The sequence below is a fragment of the Anas platyrhynchos genome, chromosome 7, assembly GCF_047663525.1.
Source record: "Anas platyrhynchos isolate ZD024472 breed Pekin duck chromosome 7, IASCAAS_PekinDuck_T2T, whole genome shotgun sequence".
NCBI classification, from domain to species: Eukaryota; Metazoa; Chordata; class Aves; order Anseriformes; family Anatidae; genus Anas; species Anas platyrhynchos.
The window spans coordinates 23,992,993-24,010,577 of NC_092593.1; the positions used below are offsets into that span (position 1 = coordinate 23,992,993).

A 17,585-nucleotide genomic window follows, 5' to 3' on the forward strand; every position below is an offset into this window, starting at 1 on the left:
GCGGCCCTAGCACCGTTCCATACTGACACGAATCAGATGAACACATTTCACATTATTTATATATATAAATAATATATATCATAGTATATATGCATTATATATATATATGTATATATTATATAAAAAATCATTTATATATATTATATATAAACTAAATATATATTTATATTTATTTTATGCATATTATTTTTATATATAAATACATTATATATATATAATATATATATATAATATATATACATTATATATATAAAATATATATATATATGTGTGTGTATATATATATATATACACATATATATATATACACACATACATACATACATATATATACATATACATATATATATATGTATGTATGTATGTGTGTATATATATATATGTATGTATGTATGTGTATATATATATATGTCTGAAGGGAAGGTGCCGAGGAGCCAGGCCCTTTTCCATGGCGCCCTGTGACAGGACAAGGGGCAGACACCACAGGCTCGGGTGACCGAGCGCTGGCACGGGCAGCCCGCAGAGGCTGCGGAGCCTCCTCCCTCCTTGGAGACGCTTCAAAGCTGTCGCGATGGCGGCCAGCCTGCCCTAGGCGGCCCGCCTGGACCAGGGCCGCGCACTGTGCCCCCGCAGGCTCCCGCCGACCCCCGCCCCGCGGCGCTGTGCCGCTGTGACACCGCCCCTGCGGCAGCGCCCCCCGGCCGGTGCCGGTGTCGGGGCGGTGCGGGGCGCCGAGCTCCGCCCGCCGGCGGCGGGGCCTGTGCGCCGAGTGGTTCGGGGAGGCGGGCGGAGGACATGTTGTCTCCGCGGCGGAAAGGGCGCTGCGGCCGTTCCCCGCCGGCCCCCGAGAAGCGAGCCCCGGCGGCCCGGGAGCCCGGCGGCGGCGGCGGCGGCGGCGGCGGCGGCGGCGGCCACGCCATGGAGGAGAGCGGCGGCTTTCGGCTGTCGGCCGAGTGCCTGGACGAGCCGCCCAACAGCCGCGTGTTCGTGGTGCTGGGCAAGGACGCCGGGGAGGCGCTGATCCGGGAGCGCTTCTCCCCGTTCGGGGACATCCAGAACATATGGCTGCTGCGGGACAAGCGCACCAACGAGTCCCGCGGCATCGCCTTCATCAAGTTCGCCCGCAGCTCGCAGGCCTGCCGGGCCATGGAGGAGATGCACGGCCGCAGCCTGGTCCCCGACACCAAGCCCATCAAGGTACCGCGCCTCCTCCCCCTCCCTGTTGGCATCGGGGCTGCAGCAGCCACCGCTTCCCTTGCCCGGCCGCCCCCGGCCGCCCTCCCTCCCTCCCTTCCCAGCACGGCGGCAGGAGGGCGGCAGGCCTCAGCCGCCGGGCCCGGGCTTGCCGGCTTCGAGGAGCGGTGGCCTCCACGTACAGAGGTGAAGCCGCCCCGTGGGGCCGCCTGAGGCGGGGGCCGGCCGGGAGCAGCCCCCCCAGCGCCCTCTGCTCTCCTTGTGGGGAAGCGGGCAGCCAGGTGCGAGAGCGAAGCGCCGCTGGGAGCTTAAACCAGGGAGCTTTTAATCGTAGGCACTGGTTTTATTGAAACTTTTTTGTTTGTTTGTTTTTGATCAGTGGCTGGTAGGTTTCAGTCTCTCGAACTGTTTTCATAGTCCCCAGATAAACATAGAATCAGAATGGCTTGGGTTGGAAGGGACCTTAAAGACCCCCTGCCATGGGCACGGGTGTTTCCTACTAGATCATTTTATCCAGGGCCTCATCCATTCTGATCTTGAACGCCTCCAGGTGAACTGCAGGAGCAAAGTTTAACTAATTATTTTTTGTCGTTTTTAAGACTGGTATACCAGGGCTGGCCTGTTGCAGAGATGCATTTGTTGCTACCTCAGATACCCCCTGTATCATTGATAGTGCTGGACAGAGTTTTGCTTTTCCTGACTGTTCTTTGGTATCTCAAGTCAGAACTTCTACTGGCCACTGTCATGCTTGAGAAACCAGTGTGGGTGTACCATAGTTGTAGGTCTCTTGTTGCAGGTGCATCTATGATCAGAGATGTCCTTGTTCACATTAGGAAAGCTGCATCATGTGAAAGATAAATATAAAGATTTGTTTTAAAAACAAACTTGATATGTTACTAAGCCCTTTTTTTCCATTAATTAATGTTTATGTAATTTTCTTGTTAGGTATTTATTGCACAGTCAAGGGCTTCTGGAAGCCACCGAGATGTTGAAGATGAGGAGCTTACACGTATCTTTGTTATGATACCAAAGTCCTATACAGAGGAAGATCTGAGAGAGAAGTTTAAGGTACTAATTTGCTACTATTAGAAAATAATTAGTTAAAAAAAATAAAATAAAAAATATTAGTTATTATTTTAAACTAGCTTTTTTTCTTAATTTATCAGAAGGGCTTTTTCAATTTGTTCTAATTAATGCACTTTTTATTTGTTCTAGACGTATGGAGACATTGAATATTGCAGCATTATTAAAAACAAGACTACTGGAGAAAGTAAAGGGTTGGGCTATGTGAGATACTTAAAACCATCACAAGCTGCCCGAGCAATTGAAGAGTGTGATCGAAGTAAGAATCTTACTGAATTCTTTAAAGTTTCTCACAATGAGTGTGTACCATCATTTGTATACCTTTTAATTTTCAGTGTTGTTTGCAGGCAAATTATTTTGCAAGTAAAAATAATATTACTGTTGTTCACCTGATTACATTCTTGCATTACCAAACTTTGTAAGTAAGATCAGTGAAAAGAGTTTGGAAATGAGTGCAGTGCTTTTCTTACATGAAGTATCATTGGTCTGTAATGTAGCCTCCATACACGGGAGAATCTGATTTTTATGTATCCCTGAGAATTTGTTTTCCAGCTAATACATATTGCTATATTTGACATAAAACTTTATTTGATAATCCTTAGGGATTCTGTTGTGATTACATTTACTTAAGAACAAAATTAGGCTAATTGAAGTTTTAATTTATTTTTTAAACTTAATTCAAGGATTAATCTTTTACAGAAAGTAAGACTTTGCCCCGTTTCATAATCAACAATTGTCATTTACACCCTAGCACCAAATCTTAGCAGCAGCCTTCCGGTCTAGCCTCCTGTTCAGTGTTCACTTAATCACAAATTTTAAGCACCTTGGCATGTAGGTGTGTTTTTTTTTGTTGTTGTTTGCTTGTTTCTGGTTTAAGTAGTATACCTGGTATATCAGAAGTAGTTCTACATGAATGTTTTATGCCTCTGCAGGAATTGTCACAAATATGAGCCTGAGATTGCTTAACTGTTAAATCTTATTTCTTAGTTAGTAATACGTAAATTATTGATAAGCAGAACCTAGATCAGTACAAAACATGAATGAGCAGTTACAGTTCTGTGGCATCTGACTGCCTCTGCAACATCTCTGGGTCCTGCAAAATATCTCAGGATGACTGAGACAGGAAGGGACCTCTGGAGGTCTTGTCTTCCCTGCTGCTTAAGCAGGGCTGCCTAGGGTAGGCTGTAAGGAACCATATCCGGGCAGCTTTGAATATCTCTAAGGATGGAGATGCCACAGCTTTCATGGGTAACTTGTTCCAATGCTTGGTCACCCCTAGAATAAGTAGGCTCTGTTGCACTTAACATGTGAATATGTTTTACGTGGAGTATGTTAACTTTCATGTCATTGATTATGTCAACATTCAAGGGTTACACATTAAAAGATAGCACTTAAATGGGTTTTCTGAATAATATATTGCTAAATACAGTACTTGGAGAATGCAGATCTGATCATGGAAATTTGGGGTACATAGAGGTGTTCTTATATGTGATCGTTTCTTCTAGGCTACCGGGCCATTTTGGCTGAACCTAAAAATAAGTCATCAGAGTCTTTTGAACATGAATACTACAGTAATAACACAAGACAAGAACCAAGAGGAAATGCATTTCCATTTTGTAAGTCACAGCTTTTCATAGTAAAAATGATTTGTAGTCTCAATCGCAATGTAAGAGTGTGGTTTGGTAGAAGGGAGGCTAATGGAGGTTTAGTTTGACTACTAATAGATTGAGTTAGAAAATGAGTCAGGCATTTCATCTCAATATTTTCATGGTTTGCTTTGCTCTTGTTGCCTGATTATTTCAAGACCTGCACTGATGAAATAAACATGTTACCTTTAGTGTTTAATTCACTTAGAATAATTTAAAAAGTTGAATGAAAAATGTTTGAAATGAAGGCTTGCTAGTGCGATGACTTTGGTTTATTTATTTTCATGTTGATTCTTGAGGTGGGCAGCCAGAGTTTTGTAGTTTTGAAAAAAACGAGAGCCGAATTCAGGAGTCAGTCTCCAAACGTCTGTCAGTGGTATCACGACTTCCTTTTGTCCAAGAGCAGCTGTTTGCCCTCTTTGATCTAGTCCCAGGACTAGAGTATTGTGATGTTCAGCGAGATCCTCATACTAATAATGGTAAGTAGAAGTACAAAAAAAAATCTTCACTTTTTTTTTTTTTTTTCCTATGAAGAGAACACCACCTTTTAGTTGTATTTCAGTACATTCAGATTGCAAAATCAAGTAGTTGTGGGAAATAATTAATGGTCTTACGTACCAATGCTGGCTGCTATTACTGATGCATAAGCCCAAAAATTCAGTTTTGTTTGAACACCTGTTTACAGATAACTAACAATAAATATAAATAAGGTTAATAAAATCTCAAGAAGGGCAGAATCAAAACCGTGAGAATTAACTTTTTGGTCAAGTGAAGTTAATAGTTTGGGGTATAATAGAAGACGAAAATTTTTGAAAATTAAACATCTATCTTGAATGTTCTGCAAACAGATAATTTGAGTTTTCATCTTGAAATAACTGTGTGTATTTGTCTGAGAGCAGATATGAGTAAACAGGATGAAATAGTTCCAAACAAAATTTGTTTTGTATCAGAAGGATTGTTTTTGTTTCAGTCTTGTTGTTTTGCTATAGGTGAGTAAAGCATGAGAGTGAAGCTTGAAATGGAAACAATTCAGAGTGTTATGTTGTAACTTTACAGTACTTGAGATTCATTTGTTTATGGAATAATTGCATTTTAAGCTGAAATATGTAACTTTTTCTTCTAGTTTTGTCTTGGAGAAGAAGACATGTTTTGTTATGTTGCTTTATTACTAGATTTTCAAATTAATACGAATAAAGGTGATTTGTCACTAGTTAATTTCACAGAAGTTCTATTCCCAAACACTAATGTTGCTAGTAAGGAATGTACTGTTTGGTAAAGAGACCTAGGAATTTTGTAGCATCAATGACAGACTAATGTGTAGCTTGATCCTACTGCTTGCTTTAAGTGAGTGTAGTTTGTTAGGATGTACTTGTATTGTGCTTAAACCATGTGCACTGTATTTGTAGGGTACGCTGTGATTCAGTACAGTACTGCAGCATCAGCTATATATGCCAAGTATAAACTACATGGTTTTGAGTATCCTCCTGGAAACCGATTAACTGTCATTTTTCTGGAAGATGGGAACGATAGTTCAGAGTAAGTACTAATACATAGAGAAGCATGTAACCTGTTTTCTAGAGAGCAAAACTATTATTACTCTTATTTAAATATGAAAAGGAAGAGCCATGTCACTAATCTAGTTTCGTATTTGGACGTAATATTTTCTGAAATCTAGGTGTGTTTTTTTTTTTTAAATAGTTTAGAATGAATCTCTTGACACTTCTTAGCCTGGTAGAAAAAGAAAACCTCATCTAAAACCTCATCTGGCCTTGTTACACAACACGGGGACCCTTACAAAGATTCTCAATAAATTCAAGTTTTTCTAACATACCCTAGAAATATGTATTTTAGTCTTTTTCTATTTAAAAACACGTATCACCTACTTGATCTCTTGGCAGTGTTAGCAATATACAAACACTGCCAATAGATCATGTAGGTAGAATAAAACTGTTATAGCTGAGGCTCTGATACCTGCATTGTATGAGGATTGTCAGGTTTTACTTTAAATCATCTCTTGTTTGTTCCTGTGATTCAAATGCTCATTAGAAATTGGCATGGCTTAGGTGCATTCCAGTATTGAAAACTTCGGCTTAGTTTCATCCTAAATGAATCTAGTTTGTCATCAAAGCTATTCCGGGATATGAATGAAAAGACTGTACGGAGGGACAACTTGGAGATACACTTCAGAAGTGCATGCCTGCTTTAAACTAAAATAATTCATTGTAACCATGCTTCTTGCAAATGTTTTTCTTTACTCTTTGGTACTTCCTATTATATCATGGTCTTGTAGCAATGGGCTACAAAGATGGTGAAGTGCTTAGAAGGGAAGATGTATGAGGAACGGCTGAGGTAACTTGGCCTGTTCATCCTGGAAAAGAAGAGGCTAAGGGGAGACCTCCATCGCAGCCTACAGCTTCCTTACAAGAGGGAGTGGAAGGGCAGGTTCTGATCTGTTCTCTTTAGTGACCAGCGATAGGATGCGAGGGAATGGTGTCAAACTGAGGCAGGGGAGGTTTAGGCTAGACATCAAGAAGCGGTTCTTCACTGAGAGGGTTGTTGCGCACTGGAACAGGCTCCCCGGGGAAGTAGTCATCGCACCAAGCCTGCTGGAGTTTAAGAAGTATTTGGACTGTCTGGACAGTCATGTGGTCTGAATTTTTGGATAGACCTGTGTGGTGCCAGGAGTTGGGTTCGATGATCCTTATGGGTCCCTTCCAGCTCGGGATATTCTATGATAGGCTATGAATTCATGCAAATGTGCAATTGCTTTTCTTATTCCCCAACAGAACAAAGGAAAAAATACTGGAGAATGACAGCTGGAAATGAACTTCCTGTGATTAATGTTCTGGTTTCTGAATTGTTTTTCTGTGCTCTTTATTGAAAGAAACAGGTGAAATTTGTCCCTTTGTTCATCTAGGCACCCTTCACAAAAAGTTGTGGGCTCTGTAGTTAGTTTTCTTTTTTACGATAGTACTGGAAAAAGTAGAGGAAAGTTTTGTATCTCTGTATGTAGAAATACAAGTGTTGTCAGTGAGTTCCAGGTAGTGTATGTACTTTCAGATCATGCTTAGTATGAAAGCCTGACTTTTTCATTATCTACTTGAGTTTACAGATATTTTTTTTTTCAAATTTTAATGGACATCTTAAAAAAAAATCTTTTTCTCTTGCTGAAGTTAACTGTTACTTAGCTCTTTATCTAAAGTAGTTTATTATCACTTCTTGCAGCCTCATCAGAAAAATGGCAACACAACTGGTAACAGCACACGTGTCCTCAGTGTTGCGGAATAACAATCCAATTGTTCAGCAGTATAGGACACCTCCTGTAAGTTAATATAATGGATACTGTTAATATCTGGAGTTTTTAAAGATAATAAGAGTATGTCAGTACAGAACGTAGCTCACTGCTTTAGATACTACATCTTTAAAAGAGATACCTCTGGTTGGTTTGTGTATTTCTGTTTTCTTTAAATGTCTGGCTTTATTTGTATTTGTTTTCCAATTTAACAAAATAACCAAAATAAATGGACTAAGATTAGAATTAGCTGTTAGAGTCTATCTATGCCCAGTGGTAAGAACAAAAATTGTAAACTGAATAACAAAGTGTCAGTTTTTATCAATTATTTTATGTTTGTGTTTTTTCTTTTCTTCCTGTCTCAGCAGGCTTTTGGAGGAAACTCTGGATCACAATTACTTCAACCACAAACTGATGCCATACTTCCACCACACAAAAAAAAAGTTCCACCTGACACTTCTGTAAAAGAAAGGCTTTTCATACTTTTTCATCCCCATCCTTTACCTGTGAATGTATTGGAGGATGTTTTCTGGTAAGGCCCATAAGCAAATAAGTGTTTTCTAACCATGAGATATTTAAAATAAATCCTGAAAATAAAAAAGGTTGCTGTCAGGGAAACTCTTTTCAGAAAAGAACATGCACAGCAAAAGCAAGTGATAAATAACTAATAGCTTTTGAAACAGGCGTGTAATGGAATTTGTCTGGAAACAGATTGTAACATTACCAGTGCAACTGGCTAATTAATGATTTATGTAATCAGAAAGAGAATGTCTAGTTTCATAACATTTATAAACAAATTTTAGTTTTAATTTAAAAAAAATTGGGGGGGTTTTAAAGCAGGGTGGCACAAAACTATATTCTCGTATGTATGCTATGTTGAATTCACAACTACGAAATCACATATAGTTGAGATTGGATAATAAGTATCAGTGCTGCAGCAAAACCTCTGACCTAACTATCTTTCTTACTACTTTTTCAGTCGTTTTGGCCACTTGATAAAAGTTTACCTTGTGTCTGGAAAAAATGTGGGCTATGCGAAATTTGCAGACAGAGCAAGTGCCAGTGATGCCATAACTGCGTTACACGGCAAGATTGTGAATGGTGTCAGGCTTAAAGTAAGGTTGGCAGACTCGCCTACGGAGGAATCTAACAAACGTCAGAGAACTTACTAAGTAGGTGAGTACCCACTCTGAGCTGTTACTTAAGTTCAAGTTAATCTATGTGAGATAGAGGCAAAGCATTTTCAAGTTAGTTGTGCATGTCATGTTAATTTGAAATTTATAGTTTAGTTGTTAGCTAGAAATATATATGCGCACACAAATTATATCTAATATATATGGCTGTGTGTATGCTTATGTATACACACTTATTTTAGTAAAGAAATCTTTATTTTTGTAACATTTGAACAAATACAAACCAGTTGATTAATAGAAATAATTTTATATACATAAAGTGAGTATCAGATCTTACTGAAAAGAGAATTGAAAAATAAACAATATAAACAAAGATCAGCTTGTACGTGTCTTTCTTTCACTACAAACATATGCCCCGAGAATGGTGTTGGATAAGGGTACAGAGTTTAACCTTGAAAGACAGATGAAGGAAGGGATAAATAAAGCGGACATGTGAAGAACAGGGAATGTTGTCAGGTGAAACCAAAGGCCTTGACTTGGTTAATCTGGACGCTCAGAAATTGGGTGTAGCTGGAATGTGTTATGGTGAAGAAGATACCGTGGAGCCTGTTGTGGTGGGGTTGAGGTGTATGTTTAAGTTAATTAGTTCGAATGTTTTATGTTTATGTCCAATAAAAACTGGCAAAGCTCATATAGAGAGGTTTTATAGACTTCGGGAGCCAAAATTCACTTGTTCTTTTAAAATACTGACTTGAATTAAATTATAAAAATCTATATAAATTTTACATATATTTTTTTATACTCAGGCCTCTACTGGAATAGGACTATAGTCCCAGATAATTTCAGTAGCTATATTATTAGTGTAGTGTGATACAAGTTTCCACCCCCCTTGACCCAGTCAAAAAACATTACTTAAAATCTTAACTCTCTTCACATGAATATTTTACTTGATTTCATTCCTTGTACCTGTCTTTATGTAGATACTTCCTATGATCAAGGAGTTATAAAGACCAAGAGCAACTTTACCCGCAGTGTTCTTCTCCCTTTTTTTCCTAAGGACTTCTATGTTCTTCTTTTGTTAAGCAGAAGTTATTAAAAGCCTTCCTAGTCTTTATATACAACTTACTTGAAAACAAACATTTTTTGCTTTCTTTCTGCATGCAATTGGTGCTAACACTCTTTAGAAATTTTTTTTTTTTTTTTTAAATCGGTAGCTCTGGTGAATGTAACTTCAAGTAATTTTTACCCATGCTTTTATCTACCCAATTTTTGTTATTAAAGGTACTTTTTTAAACTTCCAATAATAGAGGACCAACCTCTTTGTCACTAGTGGAAAAATGATGATGTAAAGTATAATGAAATACCAGGTCTGTCTTCATAGTAGGAAAAGACTACTTTTTACTAGAAAAGTAAATAATACACATCCAAAGTTAGTAAGAGAATCTGTACTTGTATCTTCTCACTCATCTTTTTCTTTCATTTTTTGATTGTCAAGCTAGAAGTGATTTTTTCCCCCCAAATTGCTTATCTAGCCATCTTTTAGAAATAAAGCTTTTATTCTTCTGCTCTTTTGTAATACACCTCAGGAAAATACTAATTTCTCCAAAACTGGTAACAGGCTACAGTCATGTCCTGAGTGAGGATGATGTTGCATATGAATTGCAAGATTTTCTTTCTAGAAATGGAGTGACTCCGAAAGGTATTAGAGCTTACAGATAATTAACTATTCCCTTTGTAATGAAGTAAGTGGAAGAGTTGAGAATTCTTGGGTTTATTGAGGAATTCCTGAATGTAATATGAGGGAATATTGGCACTGGAGAGAAAGTATTACTGTCCATACTGGAAGGGTTGTCTAACAGTCTGAAGGATGCTAAGATGACAGAAAAATTATTCAATTATTCAGAGACAAAAAACTGAGTTCAGAACTTTGGAAACTGAAGAGATGGCTTAAACTTCATCTATAAATATGCTTAAGTAAGCAAAGAGTTCAGTGGGTCTTTTTTTTTTTTTTTACTAAACAAAGGCTAGTTTAGGATCCTAAAACTGTAGGATCCTATGGTAGGAAGCTGATGCCAGGCATATTCACAAGGTAGACATAACAAATAAGCTTTTTAAGATGATAATTACCAATTTGATGACTTTACATTGGAAGAATAATGTGTTTTGCAAGGCACAGATAAGTTAAGATTGTATCTTGATTCCAGACTAAGACTTTTTTTTTTTTTTCCTATGGCTTGAGATATTTAAGAAATTAAACTGAATGTGTGATAGTGCTTTCTGTTTTAATATTTCAAAAACGTGTATTATGGCGCTCTAAGATGTAGTATGAACAACTGGGAATGTCATAGATGATGCCATAGATGCCATAGAGAATATACGCAGATGGGATAAGCAGAAGAGCAGGTATAGGAGGGAAGGTATTGGTTAGCATACCAAAACAGAAGACTTCCATTGACTGCAGAAACTACTTTTTCTATTACACTAATGCGAAAAAATCGGGAGAGGATTAGCCTTATGTGTCTGTTTAGATTTTTTTTCTTTGTTATTAAAATTGTCTTTTTTACCTTCTAATTTTCATAATACCACTAACATCAAAAGAGTGGAAAAAATGATTGTGTTGGACTTCCAAATTCACAGTAAGGATTTGGGTACTGGTAGCGGTTACTGAGATATCTAAAAGGAATATTTGCTAATATTTTAGAAATGTTTTTCCATTATAGCAAGAACTTTAGAAGTTACCCTGTGTGCACCCATACATACATTTTTCCATAGTGACTTTTGAGAAGTTTGAAAGTCCTGCATCACTGATTTGATTTGCATTTTTTGTGTGTTAGGGCTTTATTAAAAGCACCAAGTTTAATATGTATTTATAATGATTTATTACTGTGCAGAAATACTCTTAAATAGCAGTTGTATCATCATTGAAATAGATATTAAAAATAATATATATATTTTAAAAATAACTTTATTATCAACAGTGTACTGCAGAAAAATTCTGGCTTTCACACGCTGCTCAGAAAAAGAGGTACTTCTCTAAAAGATAAAGAAGCACATATATGATAATATGATTCTCCAAATATGTTAATTTTTCTTTCACTTATGTTATTGTAACAATTATGTTTTAAAACACAAATAGGTATGTTGCTTTTTGATACTATTTTTATACTTGTGTTTTTTTCTACAGAAACTAAATAATGACATGACCCTCAGATGACTGACTGACTGACTGAAAACGTGACTAGACATGGTTCCTGTGGACAGTGACTCCTTTTTTGTTAAGAAAATTGATCTTTATATATTTACACATGGTACTTTGTTTTCAAAAACATAGCCATGCACCTATTTAAAAACAAACAAAAAAACCCTATTAAGCCATCTAAAATTGTATGTTGATGGTTGTTCTTGTAGTAGCCTGTCATCCTGTATTATGGAAATATATCTCTTGTGCTTAACTGAGTTCCTTCTCTAACAGGGAAAGTACAATGATGGGAGGGGGGATAAAGGAGTCAGCATTTTGGGGCTTGACTTGATAATGATTCAGATTATGACTGCTAAAATAGAAGGCACTTCCAGTGGCCAGAATTTCATTGAAGTACATCAGTAAATTAAAATTAAATAACTTTCAAAATGTACTAGCAAGTCTATCAGTATTAAGTCAAATTCAAGAGAACAGCTGTACTCATAAAAATGATTCAAGTATGCTCTTAAATATTTCATTGATTTGGGCCAAAACTATTCATTAAGCTTTATGTGCTGTTTAGTGCAAAGGACATTTGACTATGGGTCAGACTATCAGAGCTGCTTGTGTTGCCCTTTACCATCTTGAGTCACTTTCATTACAACTATGGGGAAAACATGGAGTCCGGGGACTTTTTTTTTCCCATCTTTCATTTTTGAGTGCTTGAGTGCTATTTTTTTTTTTTTTTTTTTTTCAGAATCTTTCAATGAATATGTTGTTTAAGAATCAGATAATCGAACAATTCGGTGTTTTGACAGGACAAAGAGAATTGAGCATTGATGAAGAGTAAACAAACTTAATTTGGATAAGTATTAGCACAGATAACTTTCAAACACCAAATACTTTCCTGTGTACCCTGAGTACTATTTGTTGAATTGAATAAATGCTTGTTATTAAAATAATTCTTACAGATAAAATTGATAAATTCTAGTTGTATGCACACTAGTGTACAAGCATGCTCTCCTGGAAACATGTACCTGGTTTCCAATTTTTCCATTTGCAGTCCCTTGATCATCAAATGGGGGGAGACAAGTGAGCAGCCACAACTTGCTCTCTTTTTGAGCACCTTTGGAAAGATATCCCTCCAAAAATTCCCCAATCCACAGGAAAATAGGTGAGAATGCAGTCCTACTATCTAATATTCCTGGGAAGGCTTTGGCATTTGTTTCTATGCAGCTCTCTGTGCTGCAGAATCATACTACTTTGTTACAGTCTTTGCCTTCTTCATCTTCTTAGGCCCCCTTACTCTTTTCAAGACAACTATTTCTTATTGGGGGAATCTTTGCAGCCTCATTTCTAGTGTTCCAGGCTCTTGACTTTCCCAGTCCTAATGGTCAACGTGCAGGAGCACAATGCCTTTTAATTAGTGATTTGTCTCTTGTCTCTTAATTTAAGCTATGCATTTAAGTACAAAAGATGACCTCCTTTTCTTGCATTGTTTACTCTTCAAGGAGAAGGAGGAAATAAGGTTTTGGTATTTTCCAACTGTAAGTAGCTAAGAACTGAGGATGAAACCATTTAAGAATTTTTCTGTGGTGTTTTACAGAGTCAAAAGGCATGCACCCATCAAAGTAACTTGGCGGAGGGAGGGGAGGGGAAGGTAGGGAAGAGGAGCAAGCGGAAGAGCAGAGCTTGATACAATCTTTTTAACTGGAAAACATGCTTACTCAAAACTTACACCTTTACCATTCAGTGCTTCACAGTCAGCTGTCTCAAACTACTTCTGTAATAAAAAAAAAAAAACCTAGGCTAGCCTTTCAGCAATGTAATGTGAGTGCACCTACTACTGAATTCATACAATTAGAATAATAGTTACAGGCAGAGTGCAGAACTCTTCTAGCGCTGCGATTATTTTAAAGTATTTAGTGAATTGTTCTCTGATGCAAGATACAGGCACATCAAGCTTTTTTAATAGAGAGGCATTGCTAAGAGTATTTTTACATTAGAGAAGGTAGGTGAGAATGAGCTGCTGTTGCAATGGTTCAGAAGTTTAGATTTGAAGTGGCAGAAGTTGTACTTAATGCAGAACAGCATTATTTCTTAAGCTAAAAGAGTATTAAAATTCAAATGCGCAAGCATTGGGAACTTGCAGAATGAAGGTTGCCTAAGAAAGCTCTCTTGCTCCTCTCCATTCCCCTCATTTCTGTTATGATGCAGTCCTTGATGAATCACCATCAGCTTTTTTCCCCAAGAGCAATTGTTTCATTCAGCACAAAGACTGAAAATGAATTGAGGTTGCATGGTTAAAGGAGACTATAAAATTCCTGCTTAACTTGTTGCACATTTTAGAAATTATATAGTGAACTAAAGTGCTTTATGGTTAAGCCTGGAGAATTGGATCTTATCTTTGACTGTAACACTGAAGTTTGTGAGGATTGTTGCCATTTCTCTGAAGCTCCTCTGGAAAAATCCTGTCTGTCCATCACTGTTTCCCTTTTTCCCCATAAATTTTAGGTAAACCTGGGGCTTTCTTGTGTTTGATTAGGGGAAACAGTTCTGACTAGTGTGCCATAGATCCAAAACTCCAGAATCATCAAGCAGCATCTTTGCAGACTTAACTGTATTGTGTATGTATGCACGCATGTGTGCAGTGAGTCCAATATTTTTAGAAAGCTTTGGTTCTGCTGTGCAAATGTGACAGTCATCCTGCTTGTATAGTGGGTCTGGCATGCTGCTGAGTGTGCATGATGCAGTGTATCTGTATGTCAGGAGTAAGCTAAAACACAGCCTACAAGTGGTGGTATGCTGTGCCAGTGCAAACATCTTTGCAGTGTATGTGTAGGAGATCTGATGGTTTTTCTTTTTTTACAAATCTGAGGCAACTATATGCATCATGCTACACAAGCACTTCAAGTAAACTTTTCCTTTAGGTTCAGGGGACTTGTGTTTGTACTTATTTTCTGTTACTTGAATACAAGGCCTGGACATAAAATGCAGAAGTGTTCGCTCAAAGCAGACAGTTTGGAGCAGAGTTATCTTTGCTCAAGATGGTGCTCTAAAGTATGGGATAATATGGGGCTTGTGATGTAGGTGCCAGGTGAAATACTGAGAGTCTGCACAGTCAATTGGGGAGGGGAAAAAAAAACAAACAACAAAACAAGCAAAAAAAACTGTTAATTTGTGTCCTCTAATTGCCCTTTTTGTCCTATGTCAGGATCTGGAGTTTTAATGTGACCCTGAAGTTGCCTGTTTGTTTAGGTGATATTAACAGTCCCTGGCAGTGTCAGTGCTCTGAAAAACCTTAAGTGATGGGTGTCTGAGTTTGCCCATCTAAGATGTGAAAGAAGAATCAACTGAATGACTTGAACAGCTACTCAGGAGAGCATTAGTTAGATGTACTGGTCTTCCCCAGCTAAATGCTAGTTTGTGTTAGTTGCTTTAAACTCACACAACAATTCTGGTTGGATGTGGTGTTCATCCCACCACTTAAATTGTACTATAGCACTACAGCTAAGTAGCTGTCACACTGCTTTTCCAGGTCTTTTCATGAGCAAGTACTAACGCTGTCTGCTCTGGGGAGGAGCATTAGGTTCCTGTACTGGGGGAGAAAAAAATCATCATCTATATTGCTCTTTTTGGTGGCTAGTGAACTGGCAAGAACTGCACAGATTACTCTGTGTGCACGCACATGCTCTGTTGTAGTAATAGCACTTTAATGGTTGTAAGTAGAATTTCGTATGCTTATCTGTAAGTGATTTGGATTTCAGCTGTGTTCATCAGCTGTAGTTTCTGTTGGCATTGAACAGGGCTTTTGAACCTTCTGAAAATGAGATAATACAGACTTCATAAATTATGCTAAATAATGTCCCATAGAAATTATTTTATCCATTTAGTGAATCATATCCGCATGGTCAGCAGAACAGCCTTTTGTTAGTGTAACTGTAGAAAGATACTAATTTGCTTATGTTGCCTGAATGTCTACATTAAAGTATTTCTGATCGTTAAGTGCAACGAGGCCATTCTCAAGAGGGCTGTGTATCCAGAATGTGATCTGCAAGTCTGATTGCAATTAGCTGTCCGCAATGGGTCTCGTGGCTCCTAGTTGAGACCTTTTCCTTTAGTGGTACAAGCTGCTACTGGAGTACCTGAAGTGGGGCAGAGCCCAGGCTTGTAATGCACAGTGGAGTTCAGTTTCCCTTGCATGCTTCCTCTCCCTTCCTGTTAATAGTCCATTTTCTGACGCAAGGTATTTCATCTTGTTATATCTGCTCAGTCTACAGAGATATCTAATGTCTGCAATGCCAGGCACCTCCACTCTTCTGATCACTCTATCAATGCATGAGAGACAGGAGGAATAACCATATGGAAGTGGAAGCAGTTGAAGGTGAAAACAGCATGTGATTTTTGTGCAGAGGTCCAGTTCAGGAATTCATGTTCTCAGCATACCATTTTTCTAAACTTTCTATCTGTGTTTATTAAACATATTTGACAAAGATTCTGTGGGAGTTCTTCACAGAATGTGATATTTGAACTGCAGGTGCACTGCTAAGCTTTTCTCCAGAACAAACTGGAGACCTTACAAATAAATGAAGGAGGGTCAAAGTTCATTGACAGTCATTGTAGCAAAGGCACAAAGGGTGATCCTGGAGCCTACAGTATTGCTAGGTAATCCCCCCTACTCCAGCAGAGGTTACTGGTCTTCTGGATGTATATGTGTAGGATGTAACTCAAAATTGATACTGCTTTTTAAAATATCTAACTTGCTTCTAAGATAATCAATCTGAATATAGAATTAAAAAATGTTGGGATTTATTTTCAGATTGATAGATGATGATTCTCATCTGCAAAAACAATTCAAAATACTGTTCTGGTATTTTGAAGTACTTAAGAGAAGACAGAATCCTAGTTTTTTTTTTCTATCTTTTCCCTGATTTGTTTTTTAACCACTTATTTCTACACAGCCTCTTATTTTTGAAATATAAATAATCTAGTTTTGCTTGCACAGTCCCACTTGTGTAACTTGTTTCTACTTGCTGTTCTAGAGGCTTTTTATAGTTTCACAAGAGCAGAATTAGTCAAATAGTTTTAAAATAACACCAATTATGAAAATTTTCTAGTGGACACCTGAGAACAACACATACAGAACGCTTCTTTCTACCATTACTTGACATTTTTGTCATTTTTCAGTAACAGGTTGAGTGAGAGAATGAGCAGGAACTAGGAAGAGAACCAGAAGAAAGAGACAGAATATGGAGGGAAAAAAAAAAAAAAGATAATTAAAAAATGGGTTTCTGATTTTGAGGCAACAAAATAGAAAATAGTTGAAGAGGTAAGGCATGGAGGGTTTCCAGGGGAAAGTCAAATCTGATACTGGGAAAATTAGGATAATATAAACTACTTCTGTCATGAGACAGACAAGATAGAACTGTGGTGATCTGGAAGCCATTCGCTACCAGGTGTTGGGTTTAAGGACTGGAAGTCTTTTGGGTGGCTGTCTCTCGTGAATGAACCACATAAGCTCATAAGTTGATTTGTAGTAGCTTTATTTTTTTTTGTCTTACCTTACTTTTAAAATACACAGCATGAGAGCTGTACTCACCATGTCATGCACCATGTATTTTCATATGCACATAATACCACCGCACAAAGATTACTTTTAAAGCTGTATCTGTTATTCCAAAACATGTGCTTTCTCTTGAGCCTTTTTATCTTGTTGGGTAACCTCATTCTTTGCCTGTGTGGTGCTTCTGTTCCTTCTTGCATTCACAGCCCGCCCTGTGGCTGTAGTTGCTTTAAGTTCATTGAAAAGCTTGCAGCACAAATTCACATCAGGCAGCTCATCCACAGCCTGTACTTTTGGCAGGAACAAATACAACAACAGCAGCTTGAGTTAGGCAGGATCAGGCCTCCTGGGGCCAGACTGATTCTGTACTGCACATGAAACAGTAAAGGTGTTTCCAGACAGCTCTGCCAGCTGAAATTGTGGAAGATAAAAATGAAACAGCTCTGTGCTGGGTGGCTGTAAGAGCAGTGCTCACCTGTGCACTCTGCTTGGTTAC

The 17,585-nt window shown here is 38.1% G+C and overlaps 1 protein-coding gene across 1 annotated transcript; it reads left to right on the forward strand.

Annotated features, from left to right (window-relative positions):
* The first annotated feature begins 701 nt into the window (after positions 1-701).
* RBM45 (RNA binding motif protein 45) lies at positions 702-12,293 on the forward strand. Its single transcript, XM_038182104.2, has 10 exons — positions 702-1,197; positions 2,140-2,262; positions 2,410-2,536; positions 3,783-3,893; positions 4,223-4,402; positions 5,330-5,459; positions 7,149-7,245; positions 7,581-7,747; positions 8,195-8,391; positions 11,533-12,293. The coding sequence occupies exons 1-9, from the start codon at positions 796-798 to the stop codon at positions 8,385-8,387; spliced, it is 1,530 nt and encodes a 509-aa protein (XP_038038032.2). The 5' UTR covers positions 702-795; the 3' UTR covers positions 8,388-8,391; positions 11,533-12,293.
* Positions 12,294-17,585: the final 5,292 nt, after the last annotated feature.

Coding starts and splice junctions, on each gene's coding strand:
- RBM45 (XM_038182104.2), top strand. CDS start 796: ATGTTGTCTCCGCGGCGGAAAGGGCGCTGCGGCCGTTCCCCGCCGGCC. Junction 1,198..2,139: donor CCGACACCAAGCCCATCAAG/GTACCGCGCCTC, acceptor TTTTCTTGTTAG/GTATTTATTGCACAGTCAAG. Junction 3,894..4,222: donor AGGAAATGCATTTCCATTTT/GTAAGTCACAGC, acceptor TTGATTCTTGAG/GTGGGCAGCCAGAGTTTTGT.